This window comes from Nuphar pumila, chromosome 3 (genome assembly GCF_984573655.1).
Source record: "Nuphar pumila chromosome 3, dmNupPumi1.hap1.1, whole genome shotgun sequence".
Classification (NCBI taxonomy): Eukaryota; Viridiplantae; Streptophyta; class Magnoliopsida; order Nymphaeales; family Nymphaeaceae; genus Nuphar; species Nuphar pumila.
This window is the reverse complement of record NC_143251.1, coordinates 114,365,109-114,387,315: the sequence shown is the minus strand read 5'-3', so window position 1 is coordinate 114,387,315 and position 22,207 is coordinate 114,365,109. Positions and strand designations below refer to the sequence as shown.

The following is a 22,207-nucleotide window of genomic DNA, read 5'->3' as shown; positions in this document are numbered from 1 at the left end:
AGACAGGGGCGCTGCCCCTACCGGCAGTAAGGTCAAGGCAGGGAGGTCTCACCCCCTCCCGTATCAATCATGAGGCAGGGGGGTCTCTCCCCCTGCCGAGGCAAAATTTCTCGGCAGGGGGATTCGCCCCCTCCGGGCAAAAAAGACAAGGGGCAAGGGGGCTTCGCCCCCTGTCAAAATTATCGAGGAGAAAGGGGTGAAGCCACCCCTTGCCAGGGAAAACAAAAGGGCAGGGGGCTTCTCCCCCTGTCGATCATTATTCGACAACGGACAGGGGGGGGGGGGGCTGTCGGCAAAGTCAAGAGGACAGGGGGGGGGCTGTCAGCATTCAAAAAGACAGGGGCGAAGCCCCTTGTCATGCCAGAGAAAAAGATGACAGAGGCGGAGCCCCTTGTTTTGCTGAAGAGATCAAGGGCAAGGGGAGGGCCTGACAGAGGCGATCAGGGCCTCTGCCAGCCCCCGCTGACTACACAGGGGTGGGGAGGGCCCGATAGAAGCTGTCGGGCCTATGCTGGCCCTCTGGCAACCGTAGGGGGAAGGGGACGGCTACACCATAGGGGAAAGAGGAATGGTTACCTGTGGACGGGGCTCATCGGACAGGGCTCGTCGGAAAATGTAGAGGGGGAAAAATGAGAGAGAGAACGAGACAGGGAAAGAGAGGTCGACGGGCGTCGGTCGGGCGGGTGGGCCAACGAAGGTTGATGGGTGACGGGAGGTCGTTGGTCGGGCGGACGATGGGAGGCCGACGGGCGGTGGGCGGGCGGCGGGCGAGTGACGAAAGGTAGACGGGCGACAATTGGGCGATTGACAAAACAGAAAGGGAAAAGGGGCTCGCATTAGGGATTTATGAAAAATTTAGTGATGGATTAGCGACGAAAAAATTTCATCACAAATGTCGTCGCAAATATGTGACGGAGTAGCGATAGAAAATTTCTGATGCTGAGTCGTCGCGAAGTTGCGACGAAATTTTGTCGTCGCTAATTCACGATGGATTCCCGACAGAATTTTTTCTGTCGCTAAGTCTGCAAATAATTTGAATGTTAGCGATAGATAGTTTTCTCTAGCTAATCCATCGTAAATTGATGATGCAAAAAATCTGACGCAAATTTTTGTCGCTAATTAGAGTTTTTCTTGTAGTGTTTGAAACAAGAAAATGGAAAACAAGAGGAGGAAAGGTAATCTCATATTTTTTAGTTTGATATATATGCAATCATTTTTTAGTTACTTTTATATGTTAATCTCATATTTTTAGAATAATCTCATATATTTTAACTTTTGTTGGTTAATCTCATATATTTTCGAGTTATGTAATCAGTTTTTTGGTATATTTTATCTTTTGTTGGTTAATCTCATATATTTTTCAGTTACATAATCATTTTTTTAGTTACTTTTATATGTTAATCTCATATTTTTTACAATAATCTCATATATTTTAACTTTTGTAGGTTAATCTCATATATTTTATAGTTATTTCAGTTATGTAATCAGTTTCTTAGTATATTTTAACTTTTTTTGGTTAATCTCATATATTTTTCAGTTATATAATCAGTTTTTAGTTACTTTTATATGTTAATCTCATATTTTTTAGTACTTATTTGTGATTTTCTATTTCTTATTGGTTGTTATTTCATTAATAAAGTATTTTATTTATTTATTTGTGTTTTAAATTTTTTTTTATAATTTTTTTAAAGTTTTCAAAAGAAAATTTTGAAGCTTACGCTTTACGCCTCTAGGTTTAAGCCTCGCCTTGGTTTTTGGTGGTGCGCCTCGCTACGCCTGAACCCTTTTCACAACACTAGTCACAAGTATTTGAGGTAACTTAGCGCGCCACGATTTTAACATGATAAATTAAAAAAATGAAATTCCTGATAAATTCACATTAAATCTACTTTATAACCTGTGTTTTCAATAGCTCATGATTTTAGAATAGTTAGTGTGATATACCGGATGTTTTATTTTCTTTGAATTTCAATCAATTTTATTTTTATATTCTCATATTTGTTCCAATATTTTTCAGATAGATTACCCCAAAGGCGATAAAAAAATTTGTGGGGTTTTCCTTGTCAAGAAAATCCCAAGAACATGATTTATGAGTACGATTCTAGGTTTCCAGGTTACCTAAGCAGAGCATCTCTTCATGCTCATCGAGAACGTTATGCTACACATTACAGGTTTCATTAATTGGAACATGAGCGTTTTCAGCTCAGAGCCTCAAAACATTTGTCGTACTACATTGGTGTAGTGGGAAATATTAAACCATTTATTACTTTTTTGACTTTATTAATTTGGTGGGCACATTCAGTTTAATGCTGTTGCCTGTGCAGGAGTTACATGTGGTTATTGTCCTTTTATTATGTTAGTGTTGATAACACTGGCTTAATTGGCTTCTCCTTTAAGCTCCTAAGCTGCAGCCCTTGCTTTGTTCTAATGTTCTATTGTTCTTTTTGAACAGGTTGTTGAGTTGCCCATGCTTCATCCAGAGAAATTTGTGAAGCTTGGAATTGATCCTCCAAAAGGAGTGCTGTGTTATGGCCCTCCTGGAACTGGTAAAACACTTTTGGAAGAGGGGGCTCGGATGGTTCGAGAACTTTTTCAGGTTGTTAACTCGTGGTAGTTTTAGATTGTTCCTTTGATTTATCTTGTCAAATTAGTGTTGCAGAGGCATGTGTCAAAATTATCATGTAATCTAAAACTTGAATTTGGTTATTGAGCTCATGATGGGTTAAAAGTTGAGGTTATGGTTTGATTTGCACTAGATGGCCCGTTCAAAGAAAGCGTGCATTGTGTTCTTTGATGAAGTGGATGCCATAGGTGGTGCTCATTTTGATGATGGTTTAGGTGGCGATAATGAAGTGCAACGCACAATGCTTGAAATTGTGAATCAAATTGATGGGTTTGATGCCCGTGGAAACATCAAGGTTTTAATGGCAACCAACAGGTTCACCCCTATCTCATATATGTTGTTTTGCTGATTGGTCATTTATGCGTTTTGGCATTCAGTAGTCTGAATTAATCAAACCCGGATCTGTTGACAAGTGCTTTGGTTCACCCCTATCACATATTTTCTTAAGCTAATTGATCATTTATATGTTTCTGCATTCAACATCTGCATTAATAGAATCCAAATATCTTGATAAGTGTTTTGGTTGATGTTTCTTATTTGAGAAGTAGAATTTTGTGCATCTTTTTGTTATGGTGCTAATGATTTTTTGTTGTATTAAGTAATACTGCTGTTCACATGTCATGCTTATAGTTCTGCTGATTGATGATGCCTGTTATGATGTATATATTCAGTACCATGGGTGATTAGTATTTTTGACTGCTGCAATGCTGATTATAGATATAAGAAAGCATTTGGTACCCTCATGGGTAAGGAACCCCTTAGTTGGAACTCATTGAGCGGTTGTTTTGACCCAATCTAACCCCATGGATGTGTTCAGCATGGTCAAAATAGTAGGTGCTTGATGCAGAAGATGCTGAAGAAACATTTGTTATATTAAAGACATTCTATTAGTCCTACAGAAAACATAAAACCTTTGGTGTCAAAGGTTTTTGTTTTATTTACTTTTCTGCACTGGTTGTTATGCATATTGCTTAACACTTAGCTGATGCTGGTGGTACTGTTTGTGAAATATATTTTACATTATCTTTCAGGATGCTGCTTTGTCATTGTAATCAAACAAGAGTGCACTATTACAACTCCAATGAAAGGCTACACAAGTGGACGAATATAAAATGGTCACTAATGGACCAATAACAATCTCACGAAGGTGATACCGAAAAATCACTCTCACAAAAATAGCACAAGGCTTAAAGCCAAAGGAGAGTTTTATTAACACACAAAAATGCTTTTGAAAAGCATAGCATACAAGAGAGAGGTGAGGCTCTATTTATAGAGCCTCACCTAATGAATGGGAGGCAGTCCAGCAGACGTTGGACTGCCTTCCAACCTTCCAACAGTCATTTTTATGACAGTTGGGAGGCAGTCCAACGTCTAGTTGGACTGTCTCCCAACAGTAAAAAAAAGCTGACATGTACAGACAAAAAAAACAGAAAAAGTAAAAAGTGAACAAAAAATAAAAATTACATTTCACTCCCTAGTGGACTGTTCTAAATAAAAGGACAGAAATATCCTTGTCAGGTATTTGTATACACTTTAATTTTTACACTCCTCAAACTTGTTTGCTAAGAAGATACAAAAATATAGGCAAAGGAAGAGCTTTGGTGAAAAAATCTGCAATCTGAAATTCAGATTGAACATATGGCAATGTAATAGTCCCCTTCAAATATTCTTTGCGAACATAGTGAAAATTCATCTCAATGTGTTTTGTTCGCTTATGGAAGGTATGATTGCTGGCAATATATATGGCACTTTTGTTGTCGCAGCATAATTTTGAAGGCTCTAAAATATCAACTTCTATATCTGAGAGTAATACTCGCATCCACACAACTTTAGTGGTTGTTGTAGCCATTGCCTTATACTCAGCTTCAGTAGAGGATAAAGACACCTTTTGTTGTTTCTTGCATCGCCAAGAAATGAGAGAATCCCCTAAAAAAACACAAAAACCAATTGTTGAGTGACGATTATTGGGATCTCCTCCCAGTTAGAATCAGTATAAGCAATAAAATTTAAAGATGAGGAAGATGATAGGAATAGCCCTTTAGAAATAGTTTTCTGGATGTATCGAACTATTCTTAACACGACACTCATGTGAACTGATGTGGGCGCATGTTGAAACTGGCTTACATTGTGTACAACATGCGCAATATCAGTTCTAGAAATAGAAAGATATATTAGTGATCTGATAAGTTGTCTATAAGGTGTTGTAGCATCTAATAGTACTCCATCTTCAGCTCTCATTTTTGCATTTATCATCTCAGGTGTATCCACACACTTTGTATCGGTGATTCCCGAACGTGCAACAATATCTGCTGCAAACTTGATTTGAGATAAAATGTATCCCCATGGTGAGTAAGCCACTTCAATGCTTAGGAAATATCTCAAAAAATCAAGATCAGTCATATCAAAAGATTTTTAAGCATAACTTTAATTTCTTCAATTTTCTTTTGATCATTGCCAATAATGATCATGTCATCAACATACAAAAGAATAATAATAAGAGAGGTACCTGTTGATCTTATAAACAAAGCAGTGTTAGTGTAGCAGGATTTAAAACCAAATTTCAATATGGTATTACTAAACCGATCATACCATGCTTTAGGAGCTTGCTTAAGCCCATACAAAGCCTTTTGAAGTCGAAGAACCATGTTCTTTTCAATAGTCAAATCGAAAGGAGGATCCATGTACACTTTTTCAGTTAAATTTTCATTCAGGAATGCATTTTTAACATCTAATTGATAAATAAGCCATTTTCTAATGGACGCTACTGCAACTAAAGTCTTAACTGTGGTCATACAAGCTACTGGAGCAAATGTCTCCTCATAATCTATTCCATATTCTTGGGAGTATTCTTTTGCAACTAATTGTGCTTTATACCTTTCTAGGGACCCATCACTTTTTGTTTTGATTTTAAAGACCCATCTACACCCTATAGTCTTCTTACCCTTGGGAAGAGGTTGAATAGTCCTGGTATGAGCTTTATGTAGAGCATCTAACTCTACCTTCATGGCTTCTACCCACTCATTTATGTTTTTAGCTTCATTGTAGTTAGATGGTTCATGATATGCATGGACAACTAGAAGATAAGCTCTATAATTTAGAGTAAAAGATTCATATGATACAAATCTATCTGGAGGACTATGGATTCGTTCAGATCTCCTAACATTAGTTTCCTCGATATTTGTTAATTGATTATATCTTTCTAAGGCACACGGATGCTCCCCAATACTATGCCTAGAATATTGTAAGAGATTTTGGCATGGTTCTCTATCTTCACTAGAGTCATTAATAGATTCGACATTTCAACGTCATTAACAATTTCATTATTTGATTTAGGTAGTAAATCAAATAAAAAGGCATACTCAGCTTCTTCCTTGGGTTTTTCAAAATCAAATCTGTTTTCTTTTTCAAGAAAAATGACATTTCTGGACACATAAAGTTTATCATTTGTTTGATCATAGCATCAATAGCCTTTTTTATTCTCAGCATATCTAAGAAAGACACATTTTATGGCTTTGGGAAAGAGTTTGTTATATTTTTCAAGAAGCACAAAACACTTACATCCAAATACTCTTAGTCTTTTCAAGTCAGGAGAGATTTTAAAAAGTTTTTCAATTGGAGAGTTGTTTTCCAAAACTTAAGAAGGCATTCTATTTATTAGGTATATTGTGGTAAGTTTAGCTTCGGCCCAAAATTGTTTTGGAATATTCTTTGAGATAAGAAGAGTTCTAGCAGTCTCAATAATGTGATGATGCTTTCTTTCGAAAATTTCATTTTGTTGAGGAGTCTTTGGACAAGATCGTTGGTGTAAAATTTCATGAGTTTTTAGATATGATTGAAATTCATTTGAGAGAAACTCTCTCCCTGAGTCAGAGCGGAAGACTTTAATATTTGTTTTAAATTGGTTTACAATAAGGTTATAAAAAATTTTAAAACACGAAAAAAACTTCTGATTTAAGTTTAAGGAAGAAAATCCAAGTATGTCTATTGAAATCATCTATGAATGTAACATAATATGAATACCCTTCTTTTGACATAACAGGAGAGGGACCCCACACATCCGAGTGCACTAATTCAAAGATTTCACTAGATGAGGAAGTTTTTGATCCAAAAGGTATCATTTTCATTTTACCAAGTATACAATCTTCACATACAAAATCTTTATCTTTAAAAAACAAATCCAAAAATGGAAACTGAGATAATTTAGATATACTTGGATGTCCTAATCTTTTATGCCAAAGATCTAAATTCATGTCTTTGACATGATTACAAATTTTTTTTTTTGGTAAACATAAAAAGTTCATATAATAGAGATCTCCTCTTCTATGACCTTGCCCAATCAGCTTCCCTAACTGGAGATCCTGCACCCAACATGCCTTAGATGAGAAGAAGACTTTACACCCATTATCGGAAATTTGAGAAACTGAAAAAAGGTTTAAATCTAATTTTGGAATGACCCTTACGTTTGGAACAAAACAAATTTTTTGAAGTGTCTTTAAGATTTCCAATGCTTTTGACTTTTAAAGAAGTGCCATCAGCGGTTGACACACATGAAAAGTATGAATTGGTGCAATCGGATAAAAGGGATTTATTATATGTAATATGAAAAGATGTTTCCGAATCCAAAATCCAATTAGACTTACCTGGAGAAGAAGATGAAGAGATGGCGGCACCCGATGTAGAAGTAGTAGCCTTAAGGATATTTGAAACAACCTCCACTATTTGGGCAATTGTCAAATCATTAAAATTGCCTTCTTTCTTGATATCTTGAGTTTCTTCACTTAGAGCGGCTACTTTCTTGAATTTGGGGCAATCCGGTCTTATGTGTCCCGGTTCCTTACAATGATGACATATGATTTTGCTCTTGTATCCTCCATGATGTCCTTCTCCATTGTTTTTTCATTCAAAATGAGGAGGTTTATATGTTTTTACTTAGTTTTCGGGTCTTTCTATAGCAAGAACCTCATCATTTGACTTGTGCATGCCAAGTCTTGTTTCTTCTTGGCAAATTTGCTCAAGATCATCACTTATAGAAGGAATTGAGGTCCTATGAAGTAAAGAGGACCTAACTTGTTCAAATTTCGGCCGAATGCCATAAAGGAAAGAGAAAAGATTTTCTCTTTCTATTTGAGCTTTTCTCATTTCAATAGCTGAACCTTCCCATTTAGGTTCTAACATGGCTAATTCATCCCAAATGGGAGATAAAATTCCATAAAAATCTCTCACACTTTTGTCTCCTTGTTTAGCATTACGTACCTTGTCTTGGAGGTAATATAGTCTAGCCATATCCGTTTGAATGAAGGAGTTCTTTAAGAAGATCACATTCATCATATGCCAAGTCTAATTTCACTGCATCTTTCAGGGTGTGCTTTCTTGAAGTATGAAACAAAAGATCAAACTGTTGCAACTATAGAGGCCCTCAACGGGAAGCATAAGATGGAGGTTTGTATTTGCAGCTGCAGATGTATTAGCATATTTCATGATCTTATTGTTTATGTCGAATAAATCCTGCTACAATGTTGATTTATGGCTTTATGCTTAACTTGTGACTCCTTATAATGGATTTGTCTTCATCCATTAGATGGCTTAAAAGGGTTTTTAGTTTTCAAGGAATTATCTCTCTTTGCCTTGGTCATGAGATCCTTGTATTTGCTAGGGAAAGAGTGTACTTCATGGTTCAGTAGGTGTCCCTTCACTGAAACTTAAATTGACCGAATGTATTTACAACAACAGGTGTATATTCGTGGACATGCAGGCGTGATGTTTTAATAGGTAACTTCAATTATGCTCGTTATATATATGTACATAATATATATATATATATATATATATATATATATATATATATTATCTATTGTATGGAAGAGGGAATAGAGTCAATCTGGTCGAGTTGGGATTCTGCAACCAAACAGGTAGTTAGGAAGCCATCAGCACTAATATATTTCCAAACTTTAATAGGTGGTCAGAAGGCCTCAGCAAATACATCTCCACGCTTGCTAAATTTCTTATTACGAGTGGTTCTCTGGATTTGTTCAAGAGGATATGATGTGTTGAAGCCACAAGTTCAACTGTAGATTTTATGTTCACTTTGATCCTTGGACCAAGAACTAGTGTTTGGAGGATGATCCTCATTATGGAAATAATGCTTCCATCTTTTGAGGGTTTTCAAGAGCCACTCTAGCTTTGATGCTTGTTGCAGCATTGAAGCCTGATTTTGGATGATTCAATTAGGGCTTCTCGTTACTAGTGTCTTTCTTGATAATGTAGAAAGTTAACAGTTTCACTTCCTATAAATGTGTTTAAGTATAGTGAAATAGTAACCAGGTATCTGTTTTGATTCCTGTTCTTTGAATTCTTCAGATTTGATTGGGGTACAAAATGGTGGTTAAACCAGTTCGAGTCAGGTCTCATCGAAACAGCGATGGATAAGTGGTTTCACTTCTTTGTTGTTGGAGGAGAATAACAAAAGAGATATTGGGCTCTAGGATCTAGTGGTTGTTTCATTGTCAAATCAAATTATGGCATTTGACACTAGTATTTGGAGAGTTATTTGAGTCTGACCAGAGTTACCAAAAGCTTCTTCGATAGGTGGGAATTGAGCTCCTCGGAAGCTCGCTTTGGAAGCGCAATACACCGCGCTTTCGAAACTTGATGGGAATCTCGATTCTTCCACGGTTCTCCTATGCTTTCCACACACTCCATCCATGTTTTTAATATATTCTCCCATGCTTCTTTTCATGTTTTTTATGTGCTTTTTCTCATGTTTCCTACTCACTTCCCGTGTTCTTTATCCACATTGGTAGTCATCAATTTTAAATTTTGACAAAAATTAATTTTTACACTAAAATCATGAAATTTTAAAATAATAATTTTTATTTAGTTTTTATTTGTATGAAATTCAATTCCCAAACATATATATTGTTAAAAATATATATATTATATATATATATGTGTGTGTGTGTGTGTGTGTGTATTTATCTATATGTTTACATATTCAAATATGTATATATAGATATATATGTATAGAATATATACATTTTAACATATATATATATATAGCGTTGTTTGAAAAATATGCCTTGTATTGTTTCAAGATGGTTTTAGGGCCTGATTCTAGATCATTGTGGGAAGGTTTTGATCAGTAAGTAGCACCCAATATGTTCAATTTGTCTCTTTAAAAAGCAATAATGAAATATATATTAGACTGACCTTTATTTGCATTTTTAACATCCATTTGATATATGTACTAATTTTTAATTGAAGCAATTGCAATGGGGGTTCTAACTGTGGTCATGCGGGGCACAGGTGCAAATGTTTGTTCATAATCTATGTTATATTCTTGGGCATATCCTTTGGCAACTAGCCTAACTTTGTATCTCTCAAGTGTCTCATCACTTATGGTTTTTATCTTATATACCCACCTACAACCTATGAGTTTATTTTCTTGTGGAAGATATTGAATATGCCAAGTTTGAGCTTTTTATAATGCATCTAGTTCTATCCCATTCAGAGTATTCTTTGGCTTGAACATAAAATGAAGGTTCTACATGAGTCAATTAAAGCTATGCATGCTTGGTATTTAGATGAAAAATAATCATATGAAACAAATTTTGATGGATACTTTGAGACTTTAGATGATTTTTTAGTTTGCAGTTCTTCTTCACTTGAGTTAGAGAAATTTTCGAGTTCACATGGAGGTGTGGGACATCCCTGTGTAGAGTATTGTAAGCAAGTTTGATCATTATAAGGAATTTCATCAAGAGATTCCCCATCTCTTGATTCAATGACATTTTAAAAGTCATAATCACAATCACAATTATCAATATCTTGGTTAGAACCAAAATCAAATAACAATGAGTACTCATTTACTTCCTTAGTTTGATCTTTATAAAAAAAAATTCTTTTTCCAAAAAAAGTTACATTTCTAAAAATATATAATTTTTCAGTCTAAGGATCCTAACACCAATATCCTTTTTAGTTGTCGGCATAACCAATAAATGTACAAGGAATAGCTCTAGGAGAAAACTTATCATTTTTGTTGGTTATGTGGAACGATGAACCAATAAATGCCATTGGCGATAAAAACATTTGACACACTTGAGTTATGATATTCAGATAATATATCATGATTTGGGGTCATGTGAAACGATGAACCGAAATCAAGGAGCCAAGAAAATTTACCGGGGTTAGGAAAAGATGAAATGACAGCTCCAGTTGAAAAAGATGCTTCCTTGAAAAGATGTTGAAGAAGTTTTACTAGTTGAGCTAAAGGCATGATTCCAATAGATGATTTTTGGGATGTGTGAATGTCCCTTGACTATTGTGAAGAACCAACCAAAGCAACCTTCTTTTCAAATGTCCTTTTAGTTTAAAACATTGGGGCTTGGTGTATCCTGATTCATGACAATAATAACAAATCATTTTCTTTCTCTCATGGTCATTTCCTGATCTTCTAAGTTAGATGGTTTATATGTATGAACATAATTTCCTAGTCTAGAGATGGCTAAGACTGAGTCATGTTCATTTCTAGCCACATGCTTTTTTAACCTATTCTCTTTCATGCTACTCTTCTATAGTGTCTTTAATAGAGGAAACTTTTCCTCTATGAAGAATAATAGACTTAGTGGCTTTAAATTCTAGTCTTAAATTGTTAATAAATTGATAAAAATGCTTTGTATATATTTGTTTTTGGTGGAGTTCAATATCTTCGGGACAATGCCATTTTGGCTCTAAAATAATCAATTCTTCCCAAGGTTCGGACAAGTCATTATAGTATTCTCTAATACTTTTTCCACCTTGGGTCATAGTTCAAACTCTATCATGCATGTTACATATATGTTCAACATCTTTAAGAGAATATATTCTCTTAAGATACTCTCATGCTTTGTTTGCATGTTCAAACTTTGCAAGGCTAGCACATTTTTTAAGATTGACACTACTCATAAGCCAAGACATGATCTTGACATGTTAAATTCTCATTTCTTTTCACTTCTTCTCATAGTTAGTAATGATATTGGTTTTCTCACTTTCAGTTAATGTAATCTTTTTCTCACCTTCTAACTTGGTGAGAACTGGCTTAGGTTCCGGATCAGACCCATCTACTAGTCTTCACAACATTTTTTTTCCAAATAAAGTGCTTCATGGTAAAAGCCCATGTTACATAGTTGAAATCATTGAGTTTCACGAGTTTAATGGTTACATTTTCATTGTCATCCATTTTACAAGGGGTAGAGGGAGATGGATAAAGAGAAGAAGGGAGAAAAAGAAGAGAACAAAATAAAGGCACGAGCACTCCACCAATATCAAGGAATCACTTAAATCTTGTAATGAAGCATGATCACGATCCACAAGCACTTGCACAATCACGATCTCACGAAACACTCTACCAATGTCTCAAATCTCAATCAATAACACTTAAATGAGAATGAAAAAGAGCCAAGCTCTGATATCATATAAAATATTCAAAGGATCTTCTATCACGAACCAAAAGTCCACCAATCTTCAACTTGAATGGATGATAACAAAAGTGTTTTCTAAGAAACACACTCACAAACTCCACAAAGGGGATACACACAATAAGGCATACAATGTAAAAATTATATATTTTATTCAAAAGAATAAGTGTGCAAAAACATAACTTTACAAAGGGGAAAACACCCATATTTATATACTGTCAGATTTGCTGCATAAATCAAAGACGTGTGAGAGAGAGAGAGAGAGGGAGAGAGAGAGAGAGAGAGAGAGAGATTTGCTGTTGTTGGGAATCGGCAGCTATGTTTTCTCACACAGGCTGCGTTAATACTCTATTAACATTAATAGGGTTACAATAATGTGTACATAGACAAAAGTGCCCCTGTATTAGTAACTTATATTACATTAAAATACAAAACCTGGAACGGATATGGGTCCTTTATTGAATGGATCCATATCCAGCCCACATTCTAATATATTCTAATACCCTCCCTCAAGTTGAGCATGGGAATGAACCATGTGCAACTTGTTCTTCAGATACCAGAAGCGTTGACTTGTAAGACCTTTTGTAAATAGATTAGCAACTTGGTCTTCTGAAGGCACATAAACTGGTTCAATCTCTTTGTCTGCTATCTTTTGTCTGATGAAATGTTGATCAATCTCGATATGCTTAGTGCGATTGTGATGAATGGGATTGAATGCAATTTGTATAACACTTTTATTATCACACATAAGTGTCGAATTTGAGATATCCTCCCCCATCTCTGTAAGTAGATGCCTAATCCAGGTTACTTCTGCAGTGGTGGCTGCCATAGATCTATATTCTGCCTCTGTGCTAGACCTTGCTACAGCCTTTTGTTTTCTGCTACTCCATGAGACAAGATTTCTTCCAATAAAAATACAGTACCCTGAAATAGACCTCCTCTCATCTGGATCCTCTGCCCAGTCTGCATCTGTATAGGCTAGTATGTTATGTTTTGGTGACTTCCATGAAGATTGAGTATATGTAAGTCCATCACCTATCGAGCCTTTTAGATAGCGGAGGATGCGCTTGACAGCATCCATGTGACCAGTCTTTGGTTCATGCATGAACTGAGATACTTGATTAACAGAATATACAATGTCTGGTCTAGTAAATGTAAGATATTGCAACATACCCACTAAACTGCGATACTTGACTGCATTAGGATATAACTCACCATCACAAATACTGAGCCTTTGGTTGACAACACTGGGTGTGGATAGAGGTTTACAATCTGTCATTCCTGCTTTAGCCAGAAGATCAAGAGTGTATTTGTGTTGAGTTAATGACATTTTGCTATCTCGTCTGTCCACCTCTACACCAAGAAAGTATCTCAGTTCCCAAATGTCTTTCATTTTGAACTGCATACTCAATAAAGCTTTAATTCGTTGAATGTGGTCAGGAGCATTACCAGTGATCACAATATCATCAACATATATAAGTAAGAAAACCAGGGTGATATCATTATAAACAGAGAATGATCTAGTTGGGAACGAAAGAAACCATGCTTCTGAATCTCTAAGGAGAAGCTTTCGAACCATGACCTGAAAGCTTGCTTCAAACCATACAAGGCTCTGGTTAATTTGCATACATAATTCTTTGGGTCTCCTTCTGTGTAACCTTGAGGCTGCTCTATGTAGACCTCTTCCTTTAAGTTTCCATGAAGGAATGCATTTTTAACATCAAGCTGACTAAGGATCCAACCATGTTTAATTGCCAAGCCAAGTATGATGCGAATAGTACCCATTTTCACCACTAGGCTGAATGTCTCATCGTAATCCTGATCGTATTCTTGAGTGAAACCCTTGGCTACAAGACGCGCCTTGTACCGTTCAATGCTACCATCCGGTTTATATTTAATTTTATATACCCATTTGGAACCAACAACATTCTTATCTGGAGGACGACCAACTATCCCCCATGTTTGACACTCATGAAGTGCCTCGATCTCCTCATTCATCTCTTCAATCCATTTGTTGGATTGAACTGCTTGATGAAAACCGCGTGGTTCATCATGTTTCTTAATCTTGGATAGAAAAATTTGAAAGTCCATAGAAAAGTTGTCATAACTAACCCATTTTTCAATAGGATGTCTTATCCTGCCTGATCTTCTTGGTACTTCTTTGTTATCAGGCAATGCAACGTGTTCTTCAGCTGGGGTGTTCATTTGCTCTCTGGGTCTCCTGGTGTACACATTACCTTTGTATCTCAGACATGTTGTTTGTGATGCATCATCTAAAACTGTCTCACCATGTATGCCCTCAGGAGTCAAAATAGTATCTTCGGCAGTATGTGAAATAAGTTCAACACTAAGCCATGGATCATACCAATTACCAGCTGCGTCATCATGTTCTCGATTGTGATTTGCTTTACTTTCCAGAAAACTATTTTCATCAAAAACATTTCTGGAAATTCTAATCTTCTTATTGGCAGGGTCATAGCACCTGTAACCCTTATGTTCATCTGCATAACCAACAAATCGGCATATAGAGGCTTTGTCCTAAAATTTAGTTCTCATGGATTTGTCAATGTGTACATAACATGTGCATCCAAAAACTCGTAACTCATCATAATTAGGATGTGCACCAAAAAGAACATAATAGGGAGACAGATCTTCAAGGATAGGCATAGGGAGACGATTTATCACATGAGTGGCAGTATGAAAAGCTTCTGTCCAAAGACTAATGGGCAAATTACAACCATGCATCATACTCATTGCGCTTTCCATAATATGTCTATGTTTACGTTAAACAATTCCATTTTGTTGCGGAGTGTACGGGCAAGAAACTCTACGATGTATCCCATTATCTTGAAGAAAATCTAAAAATTCTTTGGAGGAATACTCACCACCTCCATCACATTGAAGAATTTGAATGTTTTGGGAGAATTGAGTTTTAACATAGGCATGAAAGTGATGGAAGATGGGAAAAACCTCTGATTTGTGTTTCATAAAGAATAATCAGGTAAAACGAGAAAAACTGTCAATAAAAGATACATAATATTTGCTTCCCGAAGAGGAAGGATTGGGAGCTGGACCCCAAACATCAGAACATATTATTTCAAATGGCATGGAGGCTATTTTATTTATTTAATGAAAAGGAAGTACATGACTTTTGCAGACCTGACAACTGGGACACATTTTATCCTTCAATGAAGGTGAAACAGACTCTGAAAAAAAACCATTGGACCCTAACTTGTCAATAAAGACTTGACTACAATGACCAAGACGGGAATGCCAGAGATCTGACTTATTACATTTGGATATACTTAAGACGCTTTTGGAGACATGATCAGACTTGGGCTTCAGGACATTGGAGGCTAAATCTTCATCGAAGACATACATGTTTCCACGTCGCTCTCCTTTAGCGAACATCTCCTTCGTTTGAAGATCCTTGACAAAGACAAAAGTAGGAGTAAATTCCATAGATGAATTGGTAGAGTCAACAAGCTTAGAAACAGAGATAATATTTTTCTTTATATTTGGTGCATGAACAACATCAGATAAAGGAATAGATGACTCAGACAAGGAATGAGAACATTGCCTATGTTTGAAATAGGGTGCTGAGTCCCATCTCCAGTTACAATATTAGATTTACCAAGATAAGGAGCCAAAGTAGAGAACTTACCTGCATTGCCAGTGACATGTGCTACTGCCCCAGAGTCAACATACCATATTCCATCATCATTCTGTTTTAGATTCAAGTTGGCCATCGCAGATAAGAGAAGATCCTTAGCATCATCACTAATTCGAAATGTACCTGCAGTTCCTGAAGCAGCATTTCTATTATTTTGTGTTCTATTCCGATTTTGTGGATTGAACCAGCAGTTGACTTTGATATGACCACGTTTGTTACACTGGTAGCACGTGGGAACATTCCTTGAAAAACTGACATTGGAACTTGGTGTAGGTAGTAACCCACGTCCACCCTGGGTTAGAGTTCCTCTGCCACGTCCTCCTCGTGAGCAATCAGTTATTATTCCTGTGGCAAGAACCTCATGCGTAGATGGTTGTCCTGCTGAAGCATCAGACATGCTTTTCAGAGTCATTTCGTACTGAAAGAGTTTGGCACGTAATTCTTCAAAACTGAGTAGTGTAGGTAGGCACAATAAAGACGTCACAAGAACATGATATTCTGGCCCCAGAGCATTCAGTGTCTGTTGCACCTTTTCTTTGTCTGACACTGGATATCCAACCATGGCTAACTGATCTGTAATGCTTTTGACTTGATTCAAGAATTCAATGATGCTCATTGCTCCTTTCTTTAACATTTGAAATTCGCGTTTGAGAAGCAACACTTTGGCCTCCGATATCTGAGAGTAGGTCTGAGCTAAATTCTCCCACAAAACTTTGGATGTGCAAAGTACTTCTTGTGATAACGTGGAAGTGATGTATGCGACAAGGGCCTGATCGCGCTTCATCCAAGAAACAAATGCAGGATTGCGAACAATATTCGATAATCCCCCATCCTCTTTGGCTTCGGTTGTGATGAATTCTGGAGGCATTGGAGTGGAGTCATCCAAGTAACCTTAAAGGTCTTGACTTCGAATGAAAGGAGAAATTTGCCTTTTCCAAGTCAGATAATTGTTTGTAGTTAGCTTTTTCGAAACTAGCTGCCTCAGGAAATTGGAAGAAAGACCCGAATTAGCTGAAGTATCCATTTGTAGGCTAATTGACAACCTCCCTTTTTTTTTAAACACTAGTGGCAGAAACTTGATTGTTTTATCATAAACTGACACAGTTGACAGAAATCGGCACAAAGTCACGACGAGAGAAATGGGAGCTCTCTCTCTCTCTCTCTCTCTCTCTCTCTCTCTATATATATATATATATATATATATATATATATATATATATATATATATATATATATACCTCCTTTTTAAGTGTATGGAAGATTGTCAGAAGATAAATAAGGGATCAAAAGAATAGATTTTAAATGTATCAACAGGAAACCAAAGAATATCACAGACTAATCAATATCACAGGCAAATCAATATCACGACAGAAACTAGAAAGAGAGACAGAAACTAGAGATAACAGTAAACAGCCCCAGATCTGACGTGATCTGTTCTTTAGACAGAAGACAGCACGTCAGATCAGACCTGTTCTTTGAACAGAAAGAGGCACCAGAGAAACAACACCAGATCTGACGTGATCAGAGGCAGCACGTCAGATATGTCCTTAAATAAAAAGAATAAATGGTAATAAGAAGTAGATTAAAAGCAGGAATAAAAGAAATCAGATCTGAAAGGAACCCACATCTGTCGTGAAACAGAAAATAAAAGTGGGAATAAAAGAAAGAACGAATAAAGAATAGAGAAAACCAAAGACGATCTGTTGAAGAAGATGATGTAAGGCTCGACTTGGCTGAAGAATCTGAAACTTGACTTGTTTCGGCTGAAGAGGATGAAGATGACTTGGCTGAAGGACTCGGCTGAAAAGGAAGAATCTGAAAGAGAAGGACTCGGTTGGCTGAAGAAGATGGAGGCGTGTTATGACTCAGTTGGCTGAAGGAGGTGGAAGCGTGTTATGCCCAGACCTGCCGCTGCTCTGATACCATGTCAGATTTGCTGCATAAATCAAAGACGTGTGTGTGTGTGTGTGAGAGAGAGAGAGAGAGAGATTTGCTGTTGTTGGGAATCGACAGCTCTGTTTTCTCACACAGGCTGCGTTAATACTCTATTAACATTAATAGGGTTACAATAATGTGTACATGGACAAAAGTGCCCCTGTATTAGTAACTTATATTACATTAAAATACAAAACCTGGAACGGATATGGGTCCTTTATTGAATGGATCCATATCCAGCCCACATTCTAATATATTCTAATATATACAATAGGGAGAAGAGCGTGAGGTAGAAAGGGAAGAGATAAAGAACATAACAAAGGGTAGAAAGGCCTTCCAATGGCTAGAATTAAAGCCGTTGGGAGCAAGTTTAGCTGATTTGACTTGGTCTCAACTGCTGGAATTCTAGCAGTTGGGGTCAAAGTCAAATGAGTTGACTTGTTTTCCATTTATATGATAAACAATATATATATATATATATATATATATATATATATATATATATATATATATATATATATATATATATATATATAATTTAACATAGACATGTGGACCAGGTATACTAGGTTCAGCTGGCCCTTTTAACTGAATAGAGTGCCACATAATTGATTGAGGGAGTTCCCCAGAACGTCTACTCAATTGGGTGGGATTCCCAGAACCAGCAGAAGTTTTACACGTCAGACTCACATGTGGTGTCTCAAGAGGAATGGATACTTGTTCCATCAGAGTATGATGGGTTCCAGAAATTTCCTTGGGGCAAACATCAGATGTGGAAGGAAAGTCGGTGACAATGCCCATTCCTGGTAGCACAACCGACCTCTCAATGGGCACCAAAGCAACTGGAGCGGATGAAGAGCTAAGGAGTGGCTTCAGTTCAGCTTCCTGGGAAACTGATGGTGGTGATGTTGATTGGAGTTGAGAACTAATGCACATGGATCACTAGCCTCCACTTGGGTAGATTCAGATTAAAAAATCTGAAATCTATTGCTTGCAGTAACTGATGGAGGCTCTTTCTTCCTCCAAGCTTTTTTAACAACTGGTTTATAGGATTGCAAATCCGCTTTAGAAGACTCGGTCTGTTTAGAAGAGCGGCTTTGGCTAAGGCAGACTCCTTGGTGGTATGGAGAACCACGTGTTATAATATGTCAGAAAAGATTCATATACTACTGGTTGAACAACCCTTCTATCGTGCTCAATCTGAATTTGAACAGAGTATAGCCTAGGAGCTTTAGTAGGCAAATCAACCTGTATCCTTGCATATGCTTTGGAGTTTTTTCCTTGTTAAGGTTATTTTATTTTTAAAAATATAGAATATGAGTACGAGAACATGGTTATGGGGCTATGCTTGGCAGCTTCTTGTGGGGAAGGCCAGAACTTTACGTGGAAGATGAAGCAAACAGAAAGCTGAGAACTTTAAAACAAAGTATTTGATTATGCATATTGTGAAATAATGCTTGATGATGCTTTCAGAGTTTTTGCTGCTAAGTTCTACTCCTAGGACTTTGAGGAGTCCGGCCTGGTCATGAATGTTTCTTGTGTTGTAAGGTCCGGATCAGAAAACCATGTTGACTTGTCTGGAGCAGATGGAGTAGCTGATGGATTTTCTCTTGGCCAACTTCACAGGTCAATAATCATTGTAGATGAGTTGGTCTAGTTGGGTATCCAGACATTTGATCACTAGGTACATATGCAATTGATTAGCTATTTTTGGTTTAAACACAAGGTTTGGAACTTGATTCATTGCTTTTTGTTAGTCATGCATCAAGCCAATTAGCATCATGAAAAACGTTTCAGCAGCTGGAAATTAAATAATTAGTTTAATAGCTCTGGTGTGATAATTGGATTTGCAAATCTTTTCTTAAAGCATGAGAATTTGATAATTAGGTTCACACATCAAATTGCTGCAAAGGCTAGGTTTGTCTTACTCTAGTCTCACTAATAACATCTGTGATTTCTTTTGTATTTCAGGCCTGGCACATTGGATCCTACACTGCTTTGTCCTGGCCGACGCAAAGTTGAATTTGGATTGCCTGATCTAGAAAGTAGGACTCAATTTTTCAAGATCCACACCAGAACCATGAATTGTGAGAGGGATATCCGGTTTGAGCTCCTTTCTCGGTTGTGTCCCAACTCGATTGGTATTGAGTAGACTCTATTTTTGTTTTCTTTTGATTGAGTTTCATACCTCTGGTTTGTTTAAGTATCTTGCATGTTGGCTTCTTTGAATTTCATTTCTATCTATAAAGGAGTTTGGTGGTGGTGGTGGTAACATGGTTGTGTCATTGGCATTTTCTTGGGAACCATGGTAATTGGGAAATCACAGTTAATTGGATAACCTTGGTTAGTCAGTTTGGTGAATTCTGATTAATTGGAAATGTGCTAAATAAATCAGGATTAGTTGCAACTAGTGAAATAAGCTAAGGTTTTTATATTGACAGTTTAATTGTATTGTTTGTAATGTTAATTTTCTTTTAAATCTTAATTTAAGAACCACATGAGCAAATGGGAGGTATTCTCTAAATTAATAACTCAAATTGTGACATCAAAAAGAAGAAATCTTTCCCTTAACTAAAACTAAAAGTTTACAACATTTTAATAAATAAGATATTATAAGAATAGAATCCATGCGACTAGGAAAAATGAAACCTAAAACATTAAACGGCCATTGATTTATCTCTTCACAGCCAACCACCTGGTAATTTACCAATTCCAATGGCATCAGCCATCTTCTCTATTTTCTTTAAGAAAAATCCATGATAATTTGGTGATACTCATGTCTCTGCGTGTGCATCTTCACGATTAATCATGAGTAAACATGCTATTTGGCCATTGGACAATGAAACAACTATCATGCAAAATCATCACTTCATTGCCTAGTGACTGACTTGCCCTTCATGCTACTATGTATTATGTATGGTAGTGCAGTATTAGTGGGGCGTCTTTTAGTAACAATGAGGCATTTTGCTACAGAACACCTATTTCTGTAATTTCTGAACATATCCTAAATATCCTTCTTATTTTCTCACACGAATCTTACTTTTCAGACCTTTGAATGCCCATATTTTCTGCATTTTGAGTTCAATAAATACTTTTAATTGTTTTCATTTTTTTCCTGCATCTTGACTGTCAACACATTTTATGTTATTCAGGAGCTGACATAAGAAGCGTCTGCACTGAGGCGGGCATGTTTGCCATCAGAGCACGAAGGAAGACAGTTACTGAGAAAGATTTTCTCGATGCAGCAAATAAAGTCATCAAAGGTTACCAGAAGTTCAGTGCAACACCGAAGTACATGGTGTACAATTAAAACCTACCTGCCTTCACCAGGCACAAGCATCAGAGCACAAACACAGCCAGATTTTTTGATGACCTTGAGCAGGATGGTTGTTGCTTCTGAAAAGGTGTGCTATGCATTATGTGAGCCATTTCTAGTTGCATGTCATGCTCTTTGTTATAAAGTAAATGGTCAAAAAACTTTTACCGTGTTGTTATTAGTGATGTTTTATTTATTGGAATTCTTCTATATCATTGATTTTTTGTTGTTTAAAGTACACTTTGCTCTTTCATAAGTGAGTGGTCTCATGTTTGAATCCCACAAGGCATTATCCTCTAGCTTCCCCATCAGAAAAAAACAAGAATAACTTGCTCTTGCAGATTAGTCTAAGGATCTATCTAATAACATATTATAATAATATTATTTTTGTTGTTATCATTAATATATAAATCAGGAATTTAGTTTAGTGCTAACCAACCCTTTTTTATTGTCAATGTTGTTACCTTTTTGTTTTTTCATCTTTTTGCCTCTCGAGGCATTGGGTTGCCCATTAAGTGATAATCTAATAGTATGGTAGTTGTTACTAATCAATAAATTACAATGGTAACTTATTATTTTATTACCATGGTAATACTTCATTACAATATTTATTTAAGGTTTCATTTCTCGACCAATTTGGTTGGAAGAGAGAGAGAGCATAGTAGAATAGGACAAAACATTATCTTTCTTTCAGTACAATTAGATTAATATTCCAAAACATGGTAAATTTATTTCTATTTAATAAATATAATGCAGTTATCATTTTATTACCTTGGTAATACAGTAATGCTACTAATAGACTTTCAACAACAACAACAACAACTACGCCTTCATCCCAAAACAATTGGGGTCGGCGATATGAACCAAAAAAGAAAATCATTCTGGGTCTTCCACATGAATCCTTCTCCTCCAATCATTTCTATCCAATGCCATGTCCTCGGTGAGGTTCAAAGCATTCATATCCTTTCCTATCACCTCCATCCATGTCTTCCTAGGCCTACCCCGACCTCTTTTAACTAATATATTTTCTCATTTCTCCATCCTTCTAACTGGAGCATCATTAGGCCTTCGCCGAATATGTCCAAACCACCGTAAACGATTCTCTCTCATCTTATTTTCAATGGGTGCAACGCCTACCTTCTTACGTATCTCCTCGTTTCGAATCTTATCTTTTATTGTATTTCCACACATCCATCTCAGCATACGCA

At 36.6% G+C, this 22,207-nt stretch overlaps 1 protein-coding gene across 1 annotated transcript; it reads left to right on the top strand.

Annotated features, from left to right (window-relative positions):
* Window positions 1-372: 372 nt before the first annotated feature.
* LOC149843365 (26S proteasome regulatory subunit 7-like) lies at window positions 373-21,209 on the top strand. Its single transcript, XM_090000898.1, has 4 exons — window positions 373-615; window positions 2,453-2,596; window positions 2,757-2,938; window positions 20,836-21,209. Exons 1-4 carry the CDS (start codon window positions 373-375, stop codon window positions 20,840-20,842), a joined length of 576 nt encoding a protein of 191 aa, XP_089857024.1. The 3' UTR covers window positions 20,843-21,209.
* Window positions 21,210-22,207: the final 998 nt, after the last annotated feature.

Coding starts and splice junctions, on each gene's coding strand:
- LOC149843365 (XM_090000898.1), top strand. CDS start 373: ATGACAGAGGCGGAGCCCCTTGTTTTGCTGAAGAGATCAAGGGCAAGG. Junction 616..2,452: donor GACAGGGCTCGTCGGAAAAT/GTAGAGGGGGAA, acceptor CTTTTTGAACAG/GTTGTTGAGTTGCCCATGCT. Junction 2,597..2,756: donor TGGTTCGAGAACTTTTTCAG/GTTGTTAACTCG, acceptor GATTTGCACTAG/ATGGCCCGTTCAAAGAAAGC.